Consider the following 20,044-nt stretch of genomic DNA (forward strand, 5'->3'; position numbering starts at 1 on the left):
AAGGTTTCCAAAAGTCAAGGAATCACATTTCATTCGTAAGTAAAACTATTTCTTTTATATAATTCGTATTTTTCACTTATTTAACAATAACAAACTCGTGCACGTTCGTGTAAAATGCAACTCATTGCAATTTCGACCTTATGTCACATGCCATAAGTACGTATCAAGTTATCGTTGTACGTATTTTAAAGTTTCCGATCAAAGAATATAAAATAAACAGATAGGTCTCTTCTGAGTATTGACAATTCAAATAGTGTGCATATTTCCTGTTTTAGGGAAGGATAAATTAACTATGGTCTAACATCTTTTACGGTCCACTGCTGGGTCTCTTCATACAATGAGGGAATTTTGGCTATGGGTATGTAGATTGTGTGATAGTAAATATTTTCAAAAATAAAAAATATTTTCATTTCACATTTTATTCCTTTACCTACCTTCCCGCGGCTTCGTCCGCGTAAAATTTAGTAATTTTATTTCGACTTCTTTTCCATGTATGGGAGCCCCCTTTATTTAATTTAATTTAATTTTTATTATTTTTATTATAGCGGCAATAGAAATACATTCTGTGAAAATTTCAACTGTCTACCTATTACGGCTTACGAGATACAGCCCGCTGACAGATGGACGTACAGACAGCGGAGGCTTAGTAATAGGGTCCCGTTGGCACCCCTTGGGCACGGAACCCTAAAAACGAGCGGAACCGCGGGAAAAAGCTAGTTCGTAATATATTAAATACCACAGTATAAGGTTTTTATTTTACTATACAACTACAAGTGTAGGCATAAATCGGCATTAGCCGAAAAGACTTTACTGTTTTTTTTTCTTTGGAGTTTCTAGTTTACCGTCTCGTCCCGTCTCTTTTACGCTCGCATTATTAGGCATATATCCGTCCTTCTTCCACTCTTCTGTGCAGGACGAGGTAGTGCAAAATATAACCGTCTCTTTTTCGTGCGCAACTGAAGCTGAGGTTATTAGTTCACCGTCCTTTACTCTCTGTTGTGTGAGGTTAAAATACTATCTATGCGTTTATGTGTGTTGAGTCTTTCGGCGCTGACGCAGCGTGCCATTAATAAACATCGAATTTGATATAAGTAACCTATCTACCTCTTTTTCTTCTAATATCATTGATCGTGAAACGTTATTTGCTAGGTACGGACAGACGTGCTCATTACTAGCACGAAAGCATGCTTTTATTGAGCAAGTGCTCATTAGTAGCACGTGTGTCATGTAATGAGCATGCTTATTTCGAGCATGCTCAAAAATCAACCGACGTTTGATTTTCGAGCATGCTACCTGAGGCGCGGGTAGAAGGGGGCGTGCTCCGAGCGCGTCTGAACAGGGTTTGCTTATTAGCATGTACTCAGTACAACATACAACATATAACTCTACAGTTTATTTAAGCATGCTTATTGCTGGCAAATGTGAACAGTTGCATGAGCATGCTAACATTAAGCTAGCATAAAAGCACGCTTTTTTTGAGCACGTCTGTCCGTACCTTCAATGAATGATAGAACAGCCCCTGTATTATGAAACCTTGGCGCGATAGATGCGATGCGATCCTTCCGATTCTTTACTTTTTTCCATCTTTCCGATTCTTTCCGATTTGTACCTACCATTTGCCAAATCACTATCTCACAAGTCACAACTTGTATCAATACCCATCACTTCACTATCCATATCTAGATATATAAAAGGAAAAGGTGACTGACTGACTGACTGATCTATCCAACGCACAGCTCAAACTACTGGACGGATCGGGCTAAAATTTAGCATGCAGAAAGCAATTATGACGTAGCATCCGCTAAGAAAGGATTTTGGAAAATTCAACCCCTAAGGGGATGAAATAGGTGTTTGAAATTTGTGTAGTCCACGTGGACGAAGTCGCGAGCATAAGCTAGTTTAAATACTTATATAAAAGAAAAAGGTGACTGATTGACTGACTGACTGATCTATCCAACGCACAGCTCAAACTACTGGATGGATCGGGCTAAAATTTAGCATGCAGAAAGCAATTATGACGTAGCATCCGCTAAGAAAGGATTTTGGAAAATTCAACCCCTAAGGGGGTGAAATAGGGGTTTGAAATTTGTGTAGTCCACGTGGATGAAGTCGCGAGCATTCTCAAAAGTGTGATTGGTGGTGATGAATTTAATTTGAATATACAAAAATTTAGGACCTCCTCGTTTTTTTGAAGTCGGATAAAAAGAAAGCCTCAATAGCTCAACCGGTATAGGAGTGGACTGAAAACCGAAAGGTCGACGGTTCAAACCCCGCCCGTTGCACTATTGTCGTACCTACTCCTAGCACAAGCCTGACGCTTAATTGGAGAGGAAAGGGGAATATTAGTCATTTAATATGGCTAATATTCTTTTTTAAAAAAATTACAAGAATCGCGATGATCGTAATGTGCACAATCTCAAGTTATGTAATACTCCTGTGTTATTAGTAGGAGGATTAGCCTAATTTATTTAGATAATGTCAGTCTGTTTGCGCGAGCGTTTAAACTATTATTGCTTAAGTTGGATTACGAGTAAATAAGTAATCCAAATCTGTACCTACATAATAAATCAACTAAGTATAATTAAATATTTATAATGTTTGCACAACTTACAATAATTTACTAGGTACATGATACCCGCGTCTTCGTCAGTGCTAACTCAGCCAGGAACCAGTGGCGTGCAGGTCATAGAGGCATAAATGCACTGCTTACCCCAGTTGTAATTGCTCAATGCATATTTTTCATTATGACCTGCCAGTAAACAGGTTCCTACCTAACTATTGCCTACGCTGGCTTCAAACCGTGTGCACGCCACTGCCAGGAACATGTTGAGAGATTGTGATTAAAATATAATCTCGTGCATAATAGGTAATTCCTTATTACCTGACCGTAATCTAAATAAATGAAACGAAAAGGTGACTGACTGACTGATCTACAACGCACAACAGACAGATAGATAGCTAGAGGCCGATTCTCTTGTACACAGTGGCGTGCACAGGAGTTCAAGCCAGGGTATGCATTTAGGTATGAACCTATTACACGGCAGGTTAAAATGAAAAATAAGCATTGATTTATTACAATGAGGGTAAGCAGTGCGTTTATGCCACTATGAGCTGCACGCCACTGCTTGTCGCAATCTCTAAACTAAATTAACAGGTCTAAATCTAGTGCCATCCTTTTCCGCAAGCAACATTATGAAAGGGATAGCAATAGATTTAGACGTGCCATTATAGTTTAGTTTAGAGATTGTGCACAACGGATTTAGCCACATTATGACGTAAACATCCCCTAAGAAAGGATTTTTGAAAATTCAACCTAGGTATAACCTTTGCCTATATAACAGAGTACAATAGGGGTTGAAAATTTGTGTGGTCCACGCGGACGAGGTCGTGTGCACAGGCTAGTATATAAAAGGAATAGGAAGGTATATGGATATACATATAAATAAGGAAAAGGTGACTGCCTGTTCTATCAAGGCACATCTCAAACTACTGGACAAATTGGGCTGAAAGGCATACCGAATAGCTATTATGACGTTGACATTCTCTAAGCGAGGTTTAGACTAGCAAATAGCAAGAACTTCTTGCAAATTATTCCGCAAGTACTTGCAGAATTGTTTACACTACGAGCAATATTGTACATGCCCATACATTTGTGACTTGCGGCAAGTCCAGCAAGTTACAAAACTTGCGGAAGTGAGCTTTACGTGATTGTTTACACGGTAGAAATAGCTTGCGGAAGTCAACTTCTGCAAGTTTTGTTGCTAATCTAAACCTAATAAAAAGGGTTTTTGAAAGTGAGGGGTTTGAAACTTGTGTAGTCACCGCGGACGAAGTCGCGGGCATACTAGATAGATAGGGGATAGAGCCTTAATAGCTCAATCGGTAAAGGAGTGGACTGCAAACCGAAAGGTCGACGGTTCAAAACCCGCCCGTTGCACTATTGTGGTACCTACTCCTAGCACAAGCCTGACGCTTAGTTGGAGAGGAAAGGGGAATATTAGTCATTTAATATGGCTAATATTCTTTAAAAAAAAAAACTTATTGCTAGTACCTTATTAATATTTTCAAAACAAGAACTAAATCCGAAAATGTTATTTCCGGTTATCAAGCACGCTGGTTGTCAATTATACCGGTCCTACCTTATGTTTAGTACGCGACAGGTTTAGATTGCAATCGGGGAGGGAACGCCCCGCACACCCGCACAACCCCGAAGCTAACGAGGTTAGGGTTCGGGCGAGCGTGGATGACGTGGCGATATGTGGGGCGTCCCCCCGACTCCTACCCCGATTGCCAGCTCAACCTGTCGCGGAATATACTATAAATATGTGGATAGTGGACATTCGCCTTTCGGTCAAGTTTTGGAGTTTTTACGTAATATAGCGGTACAAGCATGCCCAGTCAAAAACTGGTTTCTGAATCATGTTTTTTTTGCAAAAGTAGTACCTACACACTGTCATGTCAAATTATGATTTAATATCATTAAAAACTAGATTTTGCCCGCGATTTCGTCTGGTTTTAAGTACTTTAGTACTTAAGTTTTAAGTCACTTCCAAAAAGAAGGTTTGCATTTGGTGGTGTAAGTATTTTTGAAAATACTTTAATATTTTCGAAATAGATAGGAATCCTTTGTTTATCTAAATATAATATAAGAGCAAAAGGTGACATGACTGACTGACTGATCTATCAACGCACAGCTCAAACTTGGACGGATTGGGCTGAAATTTGGCATGCATAGCTATTATGACGTAGGCATCCGCTAAGACCCCGAATTGTAGTAATAGTACTACAAAGATAAAGCTATATTGCAACAAAACAATTTTTAAATATTTTGCATGTGTTTCGTTTAGATAACACGTGTATATTCGTAATATTATTAATAATTTTATGTAAAATTGCAAATTTATGTACATAATCAAAAGAGTTACTTAATATAATATGTCTTTCAAAATGGTATGGTGTAGCTACCGAGCTGGTTTACTCGATTGTTATGATAATTCGTTGAATTTGCATATCTACTTATATACCTAACTAGCTTATGCTCGCGACTTCGTCCGCGTGGACTACACAAATTTCAAACCCCTATTTCACCCGCTTAGGGGTTGAATTTTCAAAAATCCTTTCTTAGCGGATGCCTACGTCATAATAGCTATCTGCATGCCACATTTCAGCCCGAACCGTCGTGTAGTTTGAGCTGTGCGTTGATAGATCAGTCAGTCAGTCAGTCAGTCACCTTTTCATATTATATATTTAGATGTCTTGCTTTCCTACTCAATTGTATGTACTTGAACCAAATGTTATTAATCCATACTTTCTATTTATTTATCCAAATACAAGTTAGCCCTTGACTGAAATCTCACCTGGTGGTAAGTGATCATGCAGTATAAGATGGAAGCGGGCTAACCTGGAAAGGGTATGGCAGTTTTTATTAAACCCATGCCCCTTTGGTTTCTACATCGCTTGGCGGCACGGCTTTGCCGGTAGGGTGGTAACTAGACACGGCCAAAGCCTCCCACAAGACCAGACCAGACATTAAGAAATTATAAAATTCCAAACCCCTGCCAGGATTCGAACCCGGGACTTCCCATAAATAAGACCACAGCGCTTACCCTTGCGCCAGGGAGGTTGTCATAATCCATAGTATATCTGGGGCCCTACCGCGGTTGTTTGACAGCTACAATGTCACGATCGCAATCATCTCTGATTGGTTAATGCTCGCTCACTATTGGCCACAATGCATTGTTGCTCATTGTTGCAACAAGAATCGCACAAATTCAGCCAATCAGAACAATTGAGATTGTAATAATGATTGATGCAGGTTTTAGACAATCGCCCCGCTGTATTACATAGGTATAAAGCGAAAGTGTGTGTGTTAAAGTTAAAATCTAAAAACCGGCCAAGTGCAAGTCAGGCTTGCGCAACGAGGGTTCCGTATTACAGTCGTGTTTTTTGCACGATAATTCATAAACTATGATGCATAAAAATAAATAAAAATCTGTTTTAGAATGCACAGGTAAAGACCTTTCATATGATACCCCACTTGATATAATTATCTTACTTCGAAAATTAAAAATACTAATTATTAGTTCATGACCACAATTTAATTTTTTTTGTGTGATGTAACCACAAATTCACGGTTTTCAGATTGTTCCCATAATGTCTGCTATAAGACCTACCTACCTGCCAAATTTCATGATTCTAAGTCAACGGGAAGTACCCTGTAGGTTTCTTGACATACCGACAGACAGACAGACAACAAAGTGATCCTACAAGGGTTCCGTTTTTCCTTTTGAGGTATGGAACCCTAAAAATTAGAGTATATACGAAAAATAATTAGATCGAGTAGGTACATACCATAGATACCCTGAGCTCCGACGGTGAATAAAAGGAAGAGAATAAATCTCATTGCTTGAGGCCCAGAGGGGCGTGGTCGGAGATACGTTACCGACTGAGCGTTATCAGTTCCCGCCAAGCTTTATACTCACTGTATGTAAATGTATAGGTTGATGAGTTAAATTAATTATTATTTAATTAAGTACCTACCTAAGTTTTGTCTGGTAGAAGGCTCCGCTCGTGTCTATTTACCTACTTACCATACTGCCAGAAACATCTTCCAAAAGCTACAGCTAAAGCTAGCTTTTTGACGCTAAGATGTCAAGAAGGATGGCATCCAGTCGTGGGACAGGACTCTATTAGCTCCGCTTGCCTAGATTACGGTGACGGCTCCAGCAATGAAGATCAGCAAGAACTGTCGGGAGACGATCTTGTGTCCCCTCCAGCGGGCTGTGCGGGCAACAACCGCGACGCGTGCGCGAACTGAGTCCCTGTGAAAAAGGACCCCGAATGGGAACCGAAATTAGTCGGGCTAACGTCCACTAAACACGTAAATAAAGCCGGGTGTTAGACATGTATAATCTTCCAAGTTAGCCCGCTTCCTTTTTAAACTGCATCAGTAAGTGAGAACTTGTATCTAATCTAATAATAATAGATATATATCTTCTTCAATATACCTCCTATAAGATTAATAGGTAAGTATATCAAATCAAATCAAACAATTTATTCAAAATAGGTAATAAGTATATTACACTTTTTGATGATGTTTTGTGATAATTTTGACGCGAACTTAAAACTAAAGCTACGAGGGTTCCGAACGCGCCCCGGTCTGTATATAAAACAATAACTGTGGAACCAACTCCCTTTGGCAGTGGTGCCATTACATTTCAACATGGGTTTATTCAAGGAGCGGTCCAACAAATTCTTGAAAAGTCGGCAACGCATTGGCGGTTCATTTGGTGCTGCACATGTCCATGGACGGTGATAATCACTTAATATCACGTGACCCGCCTGCTCGCTATTTATCTAAAAATATAATAAGAAAAGCTGACTGATTGATTAACTGATCTAACAACGCACAGCTCAAACTACTAGACAAATCGGGCTGAAAGGCATGAAGATAGCTATTATGATGTAGACATAATATTATTCTAGGGAAAGATTTTTGAAAAGTCAGACCCTAAGGGTTTAAAATAGGGGATTGGTGTAATTCACGCGGATGAAGTCGTGGGCAGTGGTAAATTAAAACTACCTGACTATTCATAAGTACTTGTAAAAAGTTTACATGAATAAAAAAACATTCTATTCTATTCATAAGCTAGTTATACGTAAATGCGTCGCTCAGTTTCGTGATAAAGAACATCCTATATATTATTGTGGACCACGCATAATTACCGTGGGTCACCCGTGGACCCTCACTGGCATGGCATAAGCCACTGACGGCCTCTTTATCAGCCAATAATAATAATAATTAAGTATGTTTTTTGTACAAACAACTTTTTTACAACATACCTACCTACGCGTGCGATAAAAAAGTTTCATCAGAATTTTAGGTCAAAATTAGACGGGTCATTTGAAATGATTCATTTTTAGTGAAAGATCATTGGCCTATTATTATAATATTAACTAGCTGATGCCCGCGGCTTCGCCTGCTTGGATTTAGGTTTTTAAAATTTCTGTGGGAACTTACGGTTTTCCAGGACGAAAAGTAGCCTATTCGTAGTAGCCTGTCCCCAGGATGCACTCAGTATAGTGAACCGGCGATGGGTTGATCATGATGATGAGTCAGATAAAAGCAGGTGATCTTCTACTCTATACCATATCACTACCGCTATTAGAAATACAAGCCGCCAAGCGCTTACGAGCACGAAGAAACCAATATTGTGTTTTTTCTGTTTGTGTGGAAAAAAAAAAAAAATGCGAAAGTGTGTTTGTTGGTTTGTCCTTCAATCGGATCGAACAACGGATCGACGTGGTTTTTTGCAGGGGAATATAGTTTAAGACCTGGGAGAGTGACATAGGCTACTTTTATCCCGGAGAATCAAAGAGTTCCCACGGGATTTTTAACACCTAAATCCATGCGCACGAAGTCGCGGGCATCAGCTAGTTATACAAATAGATAATAATATGAAAAGATCTTGCGCAGTACCTATGAAATGTGATCACAATAGAGGTTTGATATGAACCACATCCTCCTTACGGTGAATGAAACCCACACAATACAGTGCGCCACTAGAAAATACTCGAGTCAATTTGCTATTCTAGTGACCCTGACCGGAATAGATTTGTGGTTCAAGGTCATAGGTACGTTCATCAAGGTACTGACTCTCAGTGACATTGTAATCATTACGCGCGAAATGCATTTAATTACGTCAAAGACACTTTTTAATTCAATAAGTCAGCTAAAAACATCACGCTGTATAAGTACCTACCAGGAATTCATAAAAATGAAGAAGACTCAATCACTGTTGTTCTCCGAGTCGAGAACAACAGTGACTGTCTTCTTTATTCTTATGAATGCCTGGTACTTTTTGGGCTACTTTTCATACATTTTGTTCAAAAACTTATCGATATTGGATTTGAAGATAGGATTGTCCTTTATCTATTTTGCAAATTGTTAGTCCGACCAATTTGAGTTTTTTTTTTACTGGTACATGAACAATATACATCTTCATATGAATTAAAACATTGTTTCTTTTATTAATTTTTTATTGATTCCTCGCAATTGGAAGAAAAGTACTATACAATTCTCGGCCGAAATTAGCGATTACCAACCTGGTTTAGTTTAAAAGGAAAAGTTTTTTTTTCTTTCACTGGTGAAGTCCTCGGCTTCGCCTCGGCCTTCCAATATAGTACTCGGCCAGTAATCGCTACATTTCAGGCCTGGAATGTAATGTACTATTGTTTTCGTTTGCACATAATATTTCACTGATATTTAATTATTATTATTGTTTTTGTAAAATATTTCTTCGTGTTCGAAATTACAGACAGACACTTCAATTTTAGTTATTAGTATAGATAGATGATAGACCGTGTCGTGCCCGTAAATCGTTATTTCATAGCCCATGGTAAATTAAACTAGTTGACGATTCAAAAGCACTTGTTGTAAAAGTTTACTTGAATAAAAATATATTCTATTCTATTCTATTCATGGACAAACTGAGATAGTGATGGCTTGTCAGTTTTACTTTTTGAAGTTTGGACTCTAACTAGGGTCGCGTACTGACCTCAATGGAACATATTGTTATCAGTTGCCATTGTAGTTCTATTCAATGAATTACATCATAATCGGTCAGTTCCCTTGTTCCAATTATTACGAGGCTCATATTATTGAATGAAAGATAGAAAATGCTCTCACGTACTGACCAATATTGCACAAAACCTTTAGGCCGGCTGCCTGCCTGCAGGTGTTGAATCTAGAACCCTGAGTGAAGCGCAGGGTTTAGGGGCGCCCAAGACTAAGACAGTAAGTATTTGCCCCAAATTTTGATTTGAGATAGAGGCCCTGGATTACTATTATGCTGGATTATTTTTTTTTTTTTTTTTTTTTTTTAAAGATTGAAGAGTTTCTACGGGATTTAAAAAAACTTATATCAGCATCAGCTAGTTTATTATATAATATCTAACACTATCGAAACAACTTCTGAGGATTCTCAAGTTCTGATACAGATAAGAATTTGATAATGTTAATTGTTATTAAAATATTCTAAATAGTTGATAACACCAACAGTGTATTTGACTTGAAAATTTTAAGTGTTTAATCAACGCTTATCTTTTTAGCACGGCCCGTGCCTTCGTTGTTTATAATTAATAATTTATTATGTTGCTTAGTGAGGGATTGGCTTTTTAATGATTAAAAAACCGGCCAAGTGCGAATCAGACTCGCGCACTGAGGGTTTCGTACTACAATCGTATTTTATCGACATTTTGAACGATACATCAAAAACTACTTACTAGATCTCGTTCAAAACAATTTTCGGTGGAAGTTTGCATGGTAATGTAGGTAAGTACATCATTATATTTTTTTAGTTTTATCATTCTCTTATTTTAGAAGTTACAGGGGGATCCGTGGGGGTACACACACACACACACACACACACACACACATTTTACCACTTTAGAAGTGTCTCGCGCGCAAACTATTCAGTTTAAAAAAAAATTATATTAGAAACCTCAATATCATTTTTGAAGACCTATCCAATCTCCACACATATGGGTTTGATGAAAAAAACTTTTTGAGTTTCAGTTCTAAGGGAACCCATAAACTTATTGTTTTTTTTTCTATTTTTGTTTGAAAATCTTAATGCGGTTCACAGAATACATCTACTTACCAAGTTTCAACAGTATAGCTCTTATAGTTTCGGAAAAAAGTGGCTGTGACATGCACACAACAGACATACAGACATGACGAATCTATAAGGGTTCCGTTTTTTGCCATTCGGCTACGGAACCCTAAAAAAAGTCTTCCTCCATAATATTCTAGCTATCAATATTAGAGAACCACAACACAGGCGCATGACGCGTGATAGGCGTGTGCTCCTCACGGCATTCTATTGGTCCGTGAGCGTGACGTCACTGTTATAGTCTAAGAAACACGCTCATTTAATTAATGCCAATGTTGATCCTACAATAATGAGTTAGATAGAGGCTAAGAGACTACAGAAAAATGCAATAAATTCGATAATATTACTAATAGTAAAATAGGTAATATTATTTAGTTTTAGTTAGATTTAAAGCTTTTTAATTAAGTATAGTATTTTGTTAATGTAAAGTACAAAAAACTGACTGAGAGGATCTACTAAATAGTTTCATCAACCGATAGACGTCCACTGCTGGAGGTAAGTTGCTTGTAGGGACTTCCACACGCTAGTCTTGCGCCGCGAATTCAAAATATATCAGACTTAGAAATACCTACCTAGCGGAAATATCTACGAACAACGCTGGAATGCGCTCTCCCGCAACTCGCCCGTTTTCGTCTATCCAGTACCGGTGCCACAGAGTAGGACCAGAGAGGAAGCTTCATACAAGCGGCTGGCTGTAGGTACACTCACTCATAGCGCTGCTCACGCACACCGCGACGTGTCACGGACGCTCCGTGTGCGCCCAGTTGGCGAACGGCAGGACTGTGGGTCGTGCCGCATTCAATTGATAGGTACCTACTTAGCGAGAATATTATTATGTATTACTTCCGAATTAGTTACCTACGTGTAAATTGTACAAAAAATTGACTTATTATAGATTTAAGTAATGTGGTTAAACAAAAATGCCTAACCATTGTTCAGTATGTTTCAGTTCGTCTAGAAAAAATCAGGATATTTCTTTTTTTATGTACCCAAGAAATCTACTGAAGTAGGTAAGTCTAGTGATGACGTCACTAAAATGGCGTCCGCACGCATTAGCAATTTGCGGGACTTATATATAGTATATTTTTTTTCACTTGGAACAGGTGACAATCCTATAAGAATATGTATAAAATTTTTAACGGTATTAGGAAGCTTCCCCTCTGTAGGGATATCTACTCGTGTGGCGGTGCCCGGTGCCAACGCGAGCGCGTTGCATGACGTCACTAAGCCAGGTTCGCAGATATTTCGGTCGGCTTATACAACCGTCTCTTTTCGAAACTGCTACCATCATGACAGTAATTCACACTTCACACTTCATGCTTATGAAAAAAAAACTTGTAACCTTACAGAGCTCAGAGTTACAAGATTAACTCCGACGTTAATTATTTTATTGCAATGCCTGAAGTTTTATTAAGTAAATAAACATTGATCTACACGTCAGGTACCTGCTTGGATTACACTTCAGTAATAAAGGTAATCTTTATATTAACGTAATTAACCTACAAAATATAACAATCTTAATTACTGGGCACCGATTCCTTTGTCTTTCTCTAAACTAAGTTTAGAGTATCTGCATCCTTTTCTTTATAACAATGCTAAAAAAGGAACGGAACATGACTTTCACATTAAAAGACTCTAAATTTTAGTGCACAATAGAAATTTAAACAGTAGGTTCCCGACTGCGCGCTAAAATCACGGGTTTTAACATCTAAAAATTAAATTTAAAACTGTCTGAAAGTCATGTTCCGTTCCTTTTTTAGCATTAGTAAAAAGAAAAGGATGCAGATACTCTAAATTTAGTTTAGAGAGAGACTAGAGAATCGGGGCCATTGTCTAATTAGTTACGTTATTTATACGTAGAATAGAATACTATTGTATTCTACCTCGAATAAACATTCGAGGTATCATATTATACATGGTGTAGGCAATATCGTCCTGTACAGCAGTGCAACACTTCGAACAGGTAGGCCACTCAGCTTGTGTTGAGACGTCGTCGCTCGTGGGGTTTACCACGCGTTTTTCCAAAAAAAATTAGCTGCGATTGGTTTATATTTTAAGCAAACTAAGAAACACTAAGATAGGTATATGTAAGGTAGGTAGGCAGTGGCGTGCAGGTCATAGAGGCATAAATGCACTGCTTACCCCAGTTGTATAGCTCAATGCATATTTTTCATTATGACCTGCCAGTAAACAGGTTCCTACCTAACTAATGCCTACCCTGGCTTCGAACCCTGTGCACGCCACTGTAGGTAGGGTAAGTAACTGTGCTAAATAAACTTTAGGTACCAATAGAGATGTTTATTTTTAGGGTTCCGTACCTCAAAAGGAAAAACGGAACCCTTATAGGATCACTTTGTTGTCTGTCTGTCTGTCTGTCGGTCTGTCAAGTCACCTACAGGGTACTTCCCGTTGACCTAGAATCATGAAATTTGGCAGGTAAGTAGGTCTTATAGCTGATATTCGGGGAAAAATCTAAAAACCGTGAATTTGTGGTTACATCTCACAAAAAAAATTAAATTGTGGTCATGAACTAATAATAAAATTAGTATTTTTAATTTTCGAAGTAATATAACTATATCATATGAAAGGTCTTCACAGCTGTGCATTCTAAAACAGATTTTTATTTCTTTTTATGCATTATTGATTTTGAATTATCGTGCAAAATGTCGAAAAAATATGACTGTAGTACGGAACCGTCGTTGCGCGAGCCTGACTCTCACTTGGCCGGTTTTTTTTAAATGGCTGGCAGATGGTCTGACAAACTGAACAAATAAATGCTCTCTGTTTTTTACTATGAAACCATAAGTATATTGAAATAGATAAAGCTAAATAAGTAAAACCACAACAATTAATCACATAATATCAATTTTATTAAAATGTTTTTTCATACCAAGCTTGTATATTCTAGTAAGTACATCAATCTACATCGCGTATTACAATTAGATACAAGTATTTTATGTTCAGTTAGTAATTCGCAGTAACATTTCGTTAAAATAAAAATAAAAAAAAGTTTTCCGCACACACTCAACGACTTGTCTTTTAAATTTTGTAGAAAAAACTAAAATAATAAAATTAAAAAAAATTATTTAAAAAATAATTTGGTAAGTAATAGGATTGTTTAACAAAATTAGTTTTTTTCATATTTAAAGCATCATAAATTATATAATATAATATCATATCCATACTAATCCATATTAATACTATAAATGCGAAAGTAGGTATATCGGTCTGTTTGTCTGTCTGTCTGCTAGCTTTTCACCTCTTTCCGCTTAACCTATTTAAACGAAATTTGGTAGAGAGATAGCTTGCATCCCGGGGAAGGTCATATAAGCTACTTTTTTACCGGAAAATCAAAGAGTTCCCACGGGATTCTTAAAAACTTAAATCCACGAAGTCGCGGGCGTCATCTAGTTTAATATGTTTCTTATTGTCCGGAATAAACGTATCCTAGGATGTAAGCGACCTTTGTGCCAAATTTTATCAAAATTGAACTAATTTTGAAAAAAAATTGGCAGCAGACAGACAGACACTTTCGCAATTAAAGCAATTACCAAATTAATATCTTTTTCGTTGACAATCAAACCTCTGAATCGATTTTTTTTTTCATTTTATTACTCGTATTTCATGGCTAGACTAAAGTACATTATTATTAGTATTCCTGCCTCTCCGTACATGGCCAGCGTGGTGTACCATGGCCTACTCATTTTAAAAAGGGACCCGTACTTAGTAAGCAGGTGATGGGTGGAGCTTGTGATGATGAAGGATTAAAAAAAAGAAGATTTTATTTTTTTAACAACACTGAATCATAATAGATACGTATTAGGTACGTACCTATAGTTCAAGAGGCCGTTGGATAAACTCCTGAATTAAAAAACTAGCAAATACGTTATAATATGACATAGTCGTACTCGTAGCATATTATAGTTCTGGTACCGTCGCAAAATCAATTTTGTGCTCAATAATTATAATTTACATCACATTAATTCATTAGGTAGGTACTCTGTAGTGTTGTCGGTAATTTTCAATATCTAAGGTATTATTGTTTTGAATTTACAATATTTTAAAATATGAATAATATGTCTATCTTTATAAGCAATACAGATATAGAAAAATAATTTATAAACTAATAATATAAACTTTACGTAAATATTCTTTAGGATTATAATTTATTTTATAAATAAAATTTTTACTTAATTTATTTATTGCTCGTGATATGCGCAGTGTGTTTACGAATTACGAGTAGATAGTTTCATTAAATGAATTCCAGAAATAGGTATATTATTATGTTTCATTTGCTGTACTTGTAAAATTGACTTGAACATTTTAATTTTTTTTTGAGTTTTATTGTCTTTATTGTATATGCACAAATGATATAATTTTGTTGCAGATATTGTTATGTCTTTTAAAACTTTTGTGGTAGACCAAATTAAGTAACTTAACTATAATATAACATTTATTTATAGATAATATATATTTTGCGGCATGATAATAAATTGTATTTTTAAATGTTTAAACATTTTATTGTAACTATGCGTAGAATTTGCATAAATATAGTTAAAATATACATTACGCTTAGCTAATTTACAATAAAAAAAATAACGCAACAACTTTTCTATTAGGATAATAATAAAATTATTTTGAATAATTTATAACAATATTAATCGTCACAACATATTTTATAACTTTTTATATAAAGAGCAGTTATTAACCTTAAATAAATTAAAATTATTATAGTGTTAAGGATTTTTTGGATAACTGTGGGATTTGACATAAATTATTATTACTTTGAATTATGACATTTTGATAATGTAACTATAAGATTAAAATTAAGGAAGTAGTGTAACCATTTTTAAAATTTTACTGTCGTGGTCATTTCTATTTGTTCTTTTCTTAAATTTATTTTTATTGTAAGTACCACATATTTTGCACGCCATACATAAATGGCAAAATGTGAAAGGGACCATCTTTATATGTACGACCATTTACTACTCACATTTAGCAAAATTAAATGATTTCAAAACTTCTAAGTAACATACGTTAAAATATTTCTTTCGCTCGTATTGGCCATAATTTTGAATTATTTTTGGATTATTGAAGGCAATCAAACGTTTTAGGTATTTGTGAACTTAGAATGTTTATTTGTTATTATTTACCCCATTTTATGTTATTATGTATTTATATAAATTGGTATTTTTACGTAGATAATTTACATCAAGATTTTTACTTAGCAAGAAAACGACTGAAACTCTACAGCTTAATATTCCGATTTCAGTCCTTTCAGAGATTTTCATTTGTAACGCCAATCAAATCATTGATCTACTTAAAATATGTTTTAGATTCGATTAGATTACGTCTTTTACGAATGATTTATTTAAAAGGTTCCTTTTTGTCTTATTTGTGAAAAAATATAGTAATTTAAGTAAGTATATTTATAATTGTAGTGTCTAATAATATTAGAACCATTAATGTAGGCATTTATTTAGTTAGAATTTAGAAATTAACTAAAACAGTATAACACGGAGAAAGTTTTTAATAAATTTATTTATTAAAATTAAATAATAGTTATTATCATCAGTCATATTTTTGGTTAAATACAGAAAATAGTGCGCCTGACACCCCAAAAATAGCAGAATTGTTTGCACACTCAATATTACTATTTTTTAATTAGTTATATTAATGAACTTTACAATTATGTACCATTTTTCAGTCAACCTTCGCTGATTGGAAGACTAACGAAAACCATTACACATTCTAAATTTACACAAACACTTCTAATATTATTTTTATCTAGTGCAAAATAACGCAACAATATTTTTTAATAACAATATTTTTAGATATTATTACTTATTAGCACACGAGGGCAGTTGTACTGTAATGCCTTTTATGATAATAATAACAATAAAATAAATTTTAAAATTATAATCTAATATCATGATTTCATTTAGTATAAGTTTTTATAAGATTATTTCAGGTTGTTTTCTTTTGCTATGAAAAATAAAAGCTATAAGGTAACTGAAAGGTATCTGAAGAAAAAACTGTATTAAAGTGCGTCATTTTAAACTAGACAATTAGTTTCTACGTATTCTATAATCCATACATTTACACATAGTATGCTAGGTTACGGTTATAAAATGTGGACACAACCGATTTTCTTTAATCTATTAATCTAAGAGCCCAAGAACGATTTCCTCAAAAATCACAGATCGACAATATATTGTCATGATTGAGACCAAAACTACGTCAAACGGTTTAAATGTGTTGTATAAACACCCCCCATAAATTGTTCTTGGGTTCTTAGAGTATCTCTCTTTTATTTTTGGTAGTGGCAGTCCTATTAGGACGCTTACACAATACTGTTGTGCGATACCGCATCGCAAAAAGGACATTTCACCGTAATGCGATGCGATAACGCAACGCGAAAATTTCGTCGCATCCGGCATTATTACTGAACTGATTAACGTCTTCTCGTATGCGACAAGGCGTTAATCAGTTCAGTTTAGTAACAAACTTTAAAATTCCGACCAGAATTTTTGAATTTCATTTTATTATGTCTATTCCATACACCAAGATTTGTTCTTAGTATATTTTATAAGATACCATACCGATATCATTCCATTACATTCATTTTGATTTCATAAATTCTCAATGTTACAATGCACACTGCCAAGAATAGGGTTAATGTGTCTTATTAAACAATTCCATTATTAATACCTACATGGGTCGGCTCATTATTTTTTCGGTATTCCGGTCGGATTTTTGAACCTATATTTAAGAGAGTCTTTACTATCTATACCCATTCCATACCTACACTTTTGTCAATATGTTACATTCTACAACATGGAATATTCGTGATTTTTAATTCTAAGCTCCATATCAAAAGTTTTAGTCGCGCGATTTTTTAATTACTATTAAGTTTTAGTTCCTCTCATTTTATATTCCAGTACTAATAAATAATTGTTGATTTTATTGTTTAGATCAGAAGCTAGTTCGTAATAATTTTATACTTTTCTGTCACTAGCTCCTGGCCTATTGATTAATTCAACGTTTCATATTATGAGAATAAGACTAGGTGACTATTTTGTAAGTAATCCACGTTAATATGTATAAGTACGCGATAGGTTGAGATGGCAATCGGGGTATGAGACGGAGGGAACCCCCGCACACCTGCACGTTATCCGCGCTCGCCCGCACCGGGCTAGCACGGGGGCTGTGCGGGTGTGCGGGGCTTTCCCTCCCGACTGCCATCTCGACCTGTCGCGTACCAGACCTACTAGGTAATATTGTTTTTATCAATAATTTTAATTATTAAATAGTGTTGTAGTGTATGTTTTTTTTTTGGTTAGCTGATATCGACAAAAAAATCACGTCTTTTTCGCATGCGTATATTAATGGAATGATTTCACTCCTTATTAAATTTTTGTTAAATAGACATTTATAAGAAAAAAATAAATATCATGACGATTGGTCCTATTCTCATTAAGAAATTTAATCATTTTAGCTACGTTTTTTGACTATGCATTGTCTTTATTAAAACCTCATTTACATCAAAAACGTTAAAGTTTTCTCCTACATATCATATACATCTAATATATTAATATGTTAATGTGAAACTTTTATAGCCGTTTTGACGAGTTATTTAATTTATTAGCGTAACAATCTTTTATTCTAAAACTAAATATATCTTAACGTCATTATTTTGAATCGGTATAATTTATTCTTATTTTTAATGAAACGTTGTCATGCATTTTACACATTTATTAGAATATCGATATATAAAACGCAAACTCGTCAAACAGGCATAGAAGTTTCACTAGTGACGCGCGTACAAAAGTACATGCGATATTTCAAAGTCCGTTCATAAATAATATAATATTATCAGAATTTATCAATCACCCCTGCAGTATTTACAGATGGGCATACAAACTGCTTGAAAATATTGATGGATTTTTACAAGATTATACAGTCACTCTTGCAACCACGACATAATTTTTATAAATAAGTCTGATACTATATCAATGCAACGCCAAATCTTTAAAAAAATATTATTATTAACATAAATTTAAATTACACAGCTCATCAGCTAGCAATTCTAAAACTAAAATCAACAGATTATATTATATTGTTTTTTATTCAGTAAAGCAATTATGCATTTGGTCTGCTAGGTATAATATTATTACTGTGCAGTTATGATCATCGATAAAATACCATGGCTGTTTATCGATAGTGAGAAGTCCATCAGAACAACACTATAGTCATCAAGCGCAAATGTAAATTACAGTAGGTATTGTCATAAAATATTTTATAATAATTTCAGAATAAAATATAATATCACAAAACATACATATAACAATATTAATACAGTAGGCAAAACAAAAAATGTATACATAAAAGGTACAAGATATCACTTTTTCGATATAAAATTGTACCAAACTGTACCAATCACTATGCGAAGGCCGTTCATACCGCACGTTTACAATTCGTTGGGAGACATTAGGCTTGTTCCATACGCACCTATAAGGGTGTGTACACACTCCCACAAAGTGTACATCGTATCCACTATCCACACGTAAACACTGGCCGTTGTCATGGCAACTATATAAGAGTTTCTTTGCCCCCGAACCTGGTGAGGTCCGAGTAGGGACATTGCCGCGGTGGGGGGCGATCTCTCCTCGGCCTTTGCTCTGCATACTAGTTTTTCGACGTCAGTATTGTTACGAACTCTGAAAAAAAAAATGGTAAAAATTAACAGTGAATATCGATACTATTTTGTAAGCCATCGAAGTTGACCATGCCATCGCCGAGGTCTGCTACGCGGATTATGTCATCAACTTTTTCTTCGTTCGACCGCTCCTCTAGATTTGTCATCACGTGACTCCAACGATGATATAAGTCAATAAAACTTTTCAACACCAACCAACTATAAAGAGCTCACCATCGTAGCTTACCATGCCATCGTCAAGGTCTGTTTCACCAAGCATGTCATCTTCTTGACGCTTAGTCGCTCTCCCAAGTTCATCACATATCTAGGCTCCAGCGTCTAAAGCCAATAATCAAACTAAAGTAGCAAAGAGCTCACCATCATAGTTGGCCATGCCCGCGCCGGTCAACTTTTTCATCACGAATTAACGTATTTTTTACTCATTCGCTCCATCAGGCATGTCGGTGACAAAGCCATTACCATCGTAGTTGACCATGCCATCGCCACCAAGGTCTGCATCGAGGACCATATTATCATCAACTTCTTCTTCGCTCAGTCGCACCCCCAAGTTTGTCATACTAAATTATAAATGAAAGTAAAAAAGATATTACCATTGTAGTTGACCATGATAGCGCCATCAAGGTCTGGTTCGCGGATCATGTCATCAACTTCT

General features: G+C 35.7%; 2 protein-coding genes across 8 annotated transcripts in view; both read right to left on the bottom strand.

Annotated features, from left to right (window-relative positions):
• Nucleotides 1-6,432, bottom strand: part of LOC117988745 (membrane-bound alkaline phosphatase-like) — a 54,856-nt gene extending 48,424 nt beyond the window's left edge. Inside the window, exon 1 of the mRNA XM_069503559.1 lies at nucleotides 6,352-6,432. Within this exon, the coding sequence (XP_069359660.1) occupies nucleotides 6,352-6,403 (52 nt within the window). The 5' untranslated portion in view covers nucleotides 6,404-6,432. The remainder of the gene's footprint in view (nucleotides 1-6,351) is intronic.
• A 7,089-nt stretch (nucleotides 6,433-13,521) lies between these two features.
• LOC117988754 (calmodulin-like) overlaps nucleotides 13,522-20,044 on the bottom strand; it is a 178,605-nt gene continuing 172,082 nt past the window's right edge. For all 7 annotated transcript variants that reach the window (XM_069503582.1, XM_069503583.1, XM_069503581.1 and 4 more), the window contains one exon: nucleotides 13,522-19,393. In XM_069503582.1, the coding sequence (XP_069359683.1) occupies nucleotides 19,362-19,393 (32 nt within the window). In that variant the 3' untranslated portion in view covers nucleotides 13,522-19,361. The remainder of the gene's footprint in view (nucleotides 19,394-20,044) is intronic.

This window comes from Maniola hyperantus, chromosome 15 (assembly GCF_902806685.2).
Source record: "Maniola hyperantus chromosome 15, iAphHyp1.2, whole genome shotgun sequence".
In the NCBI taxonomy this organism is placed as follows: Eukaryota; Metazoa; Arthropoda; class Insecta; order Lepidoptera; family Nymphalidae; genus Maniola; species Maniola hyperantus.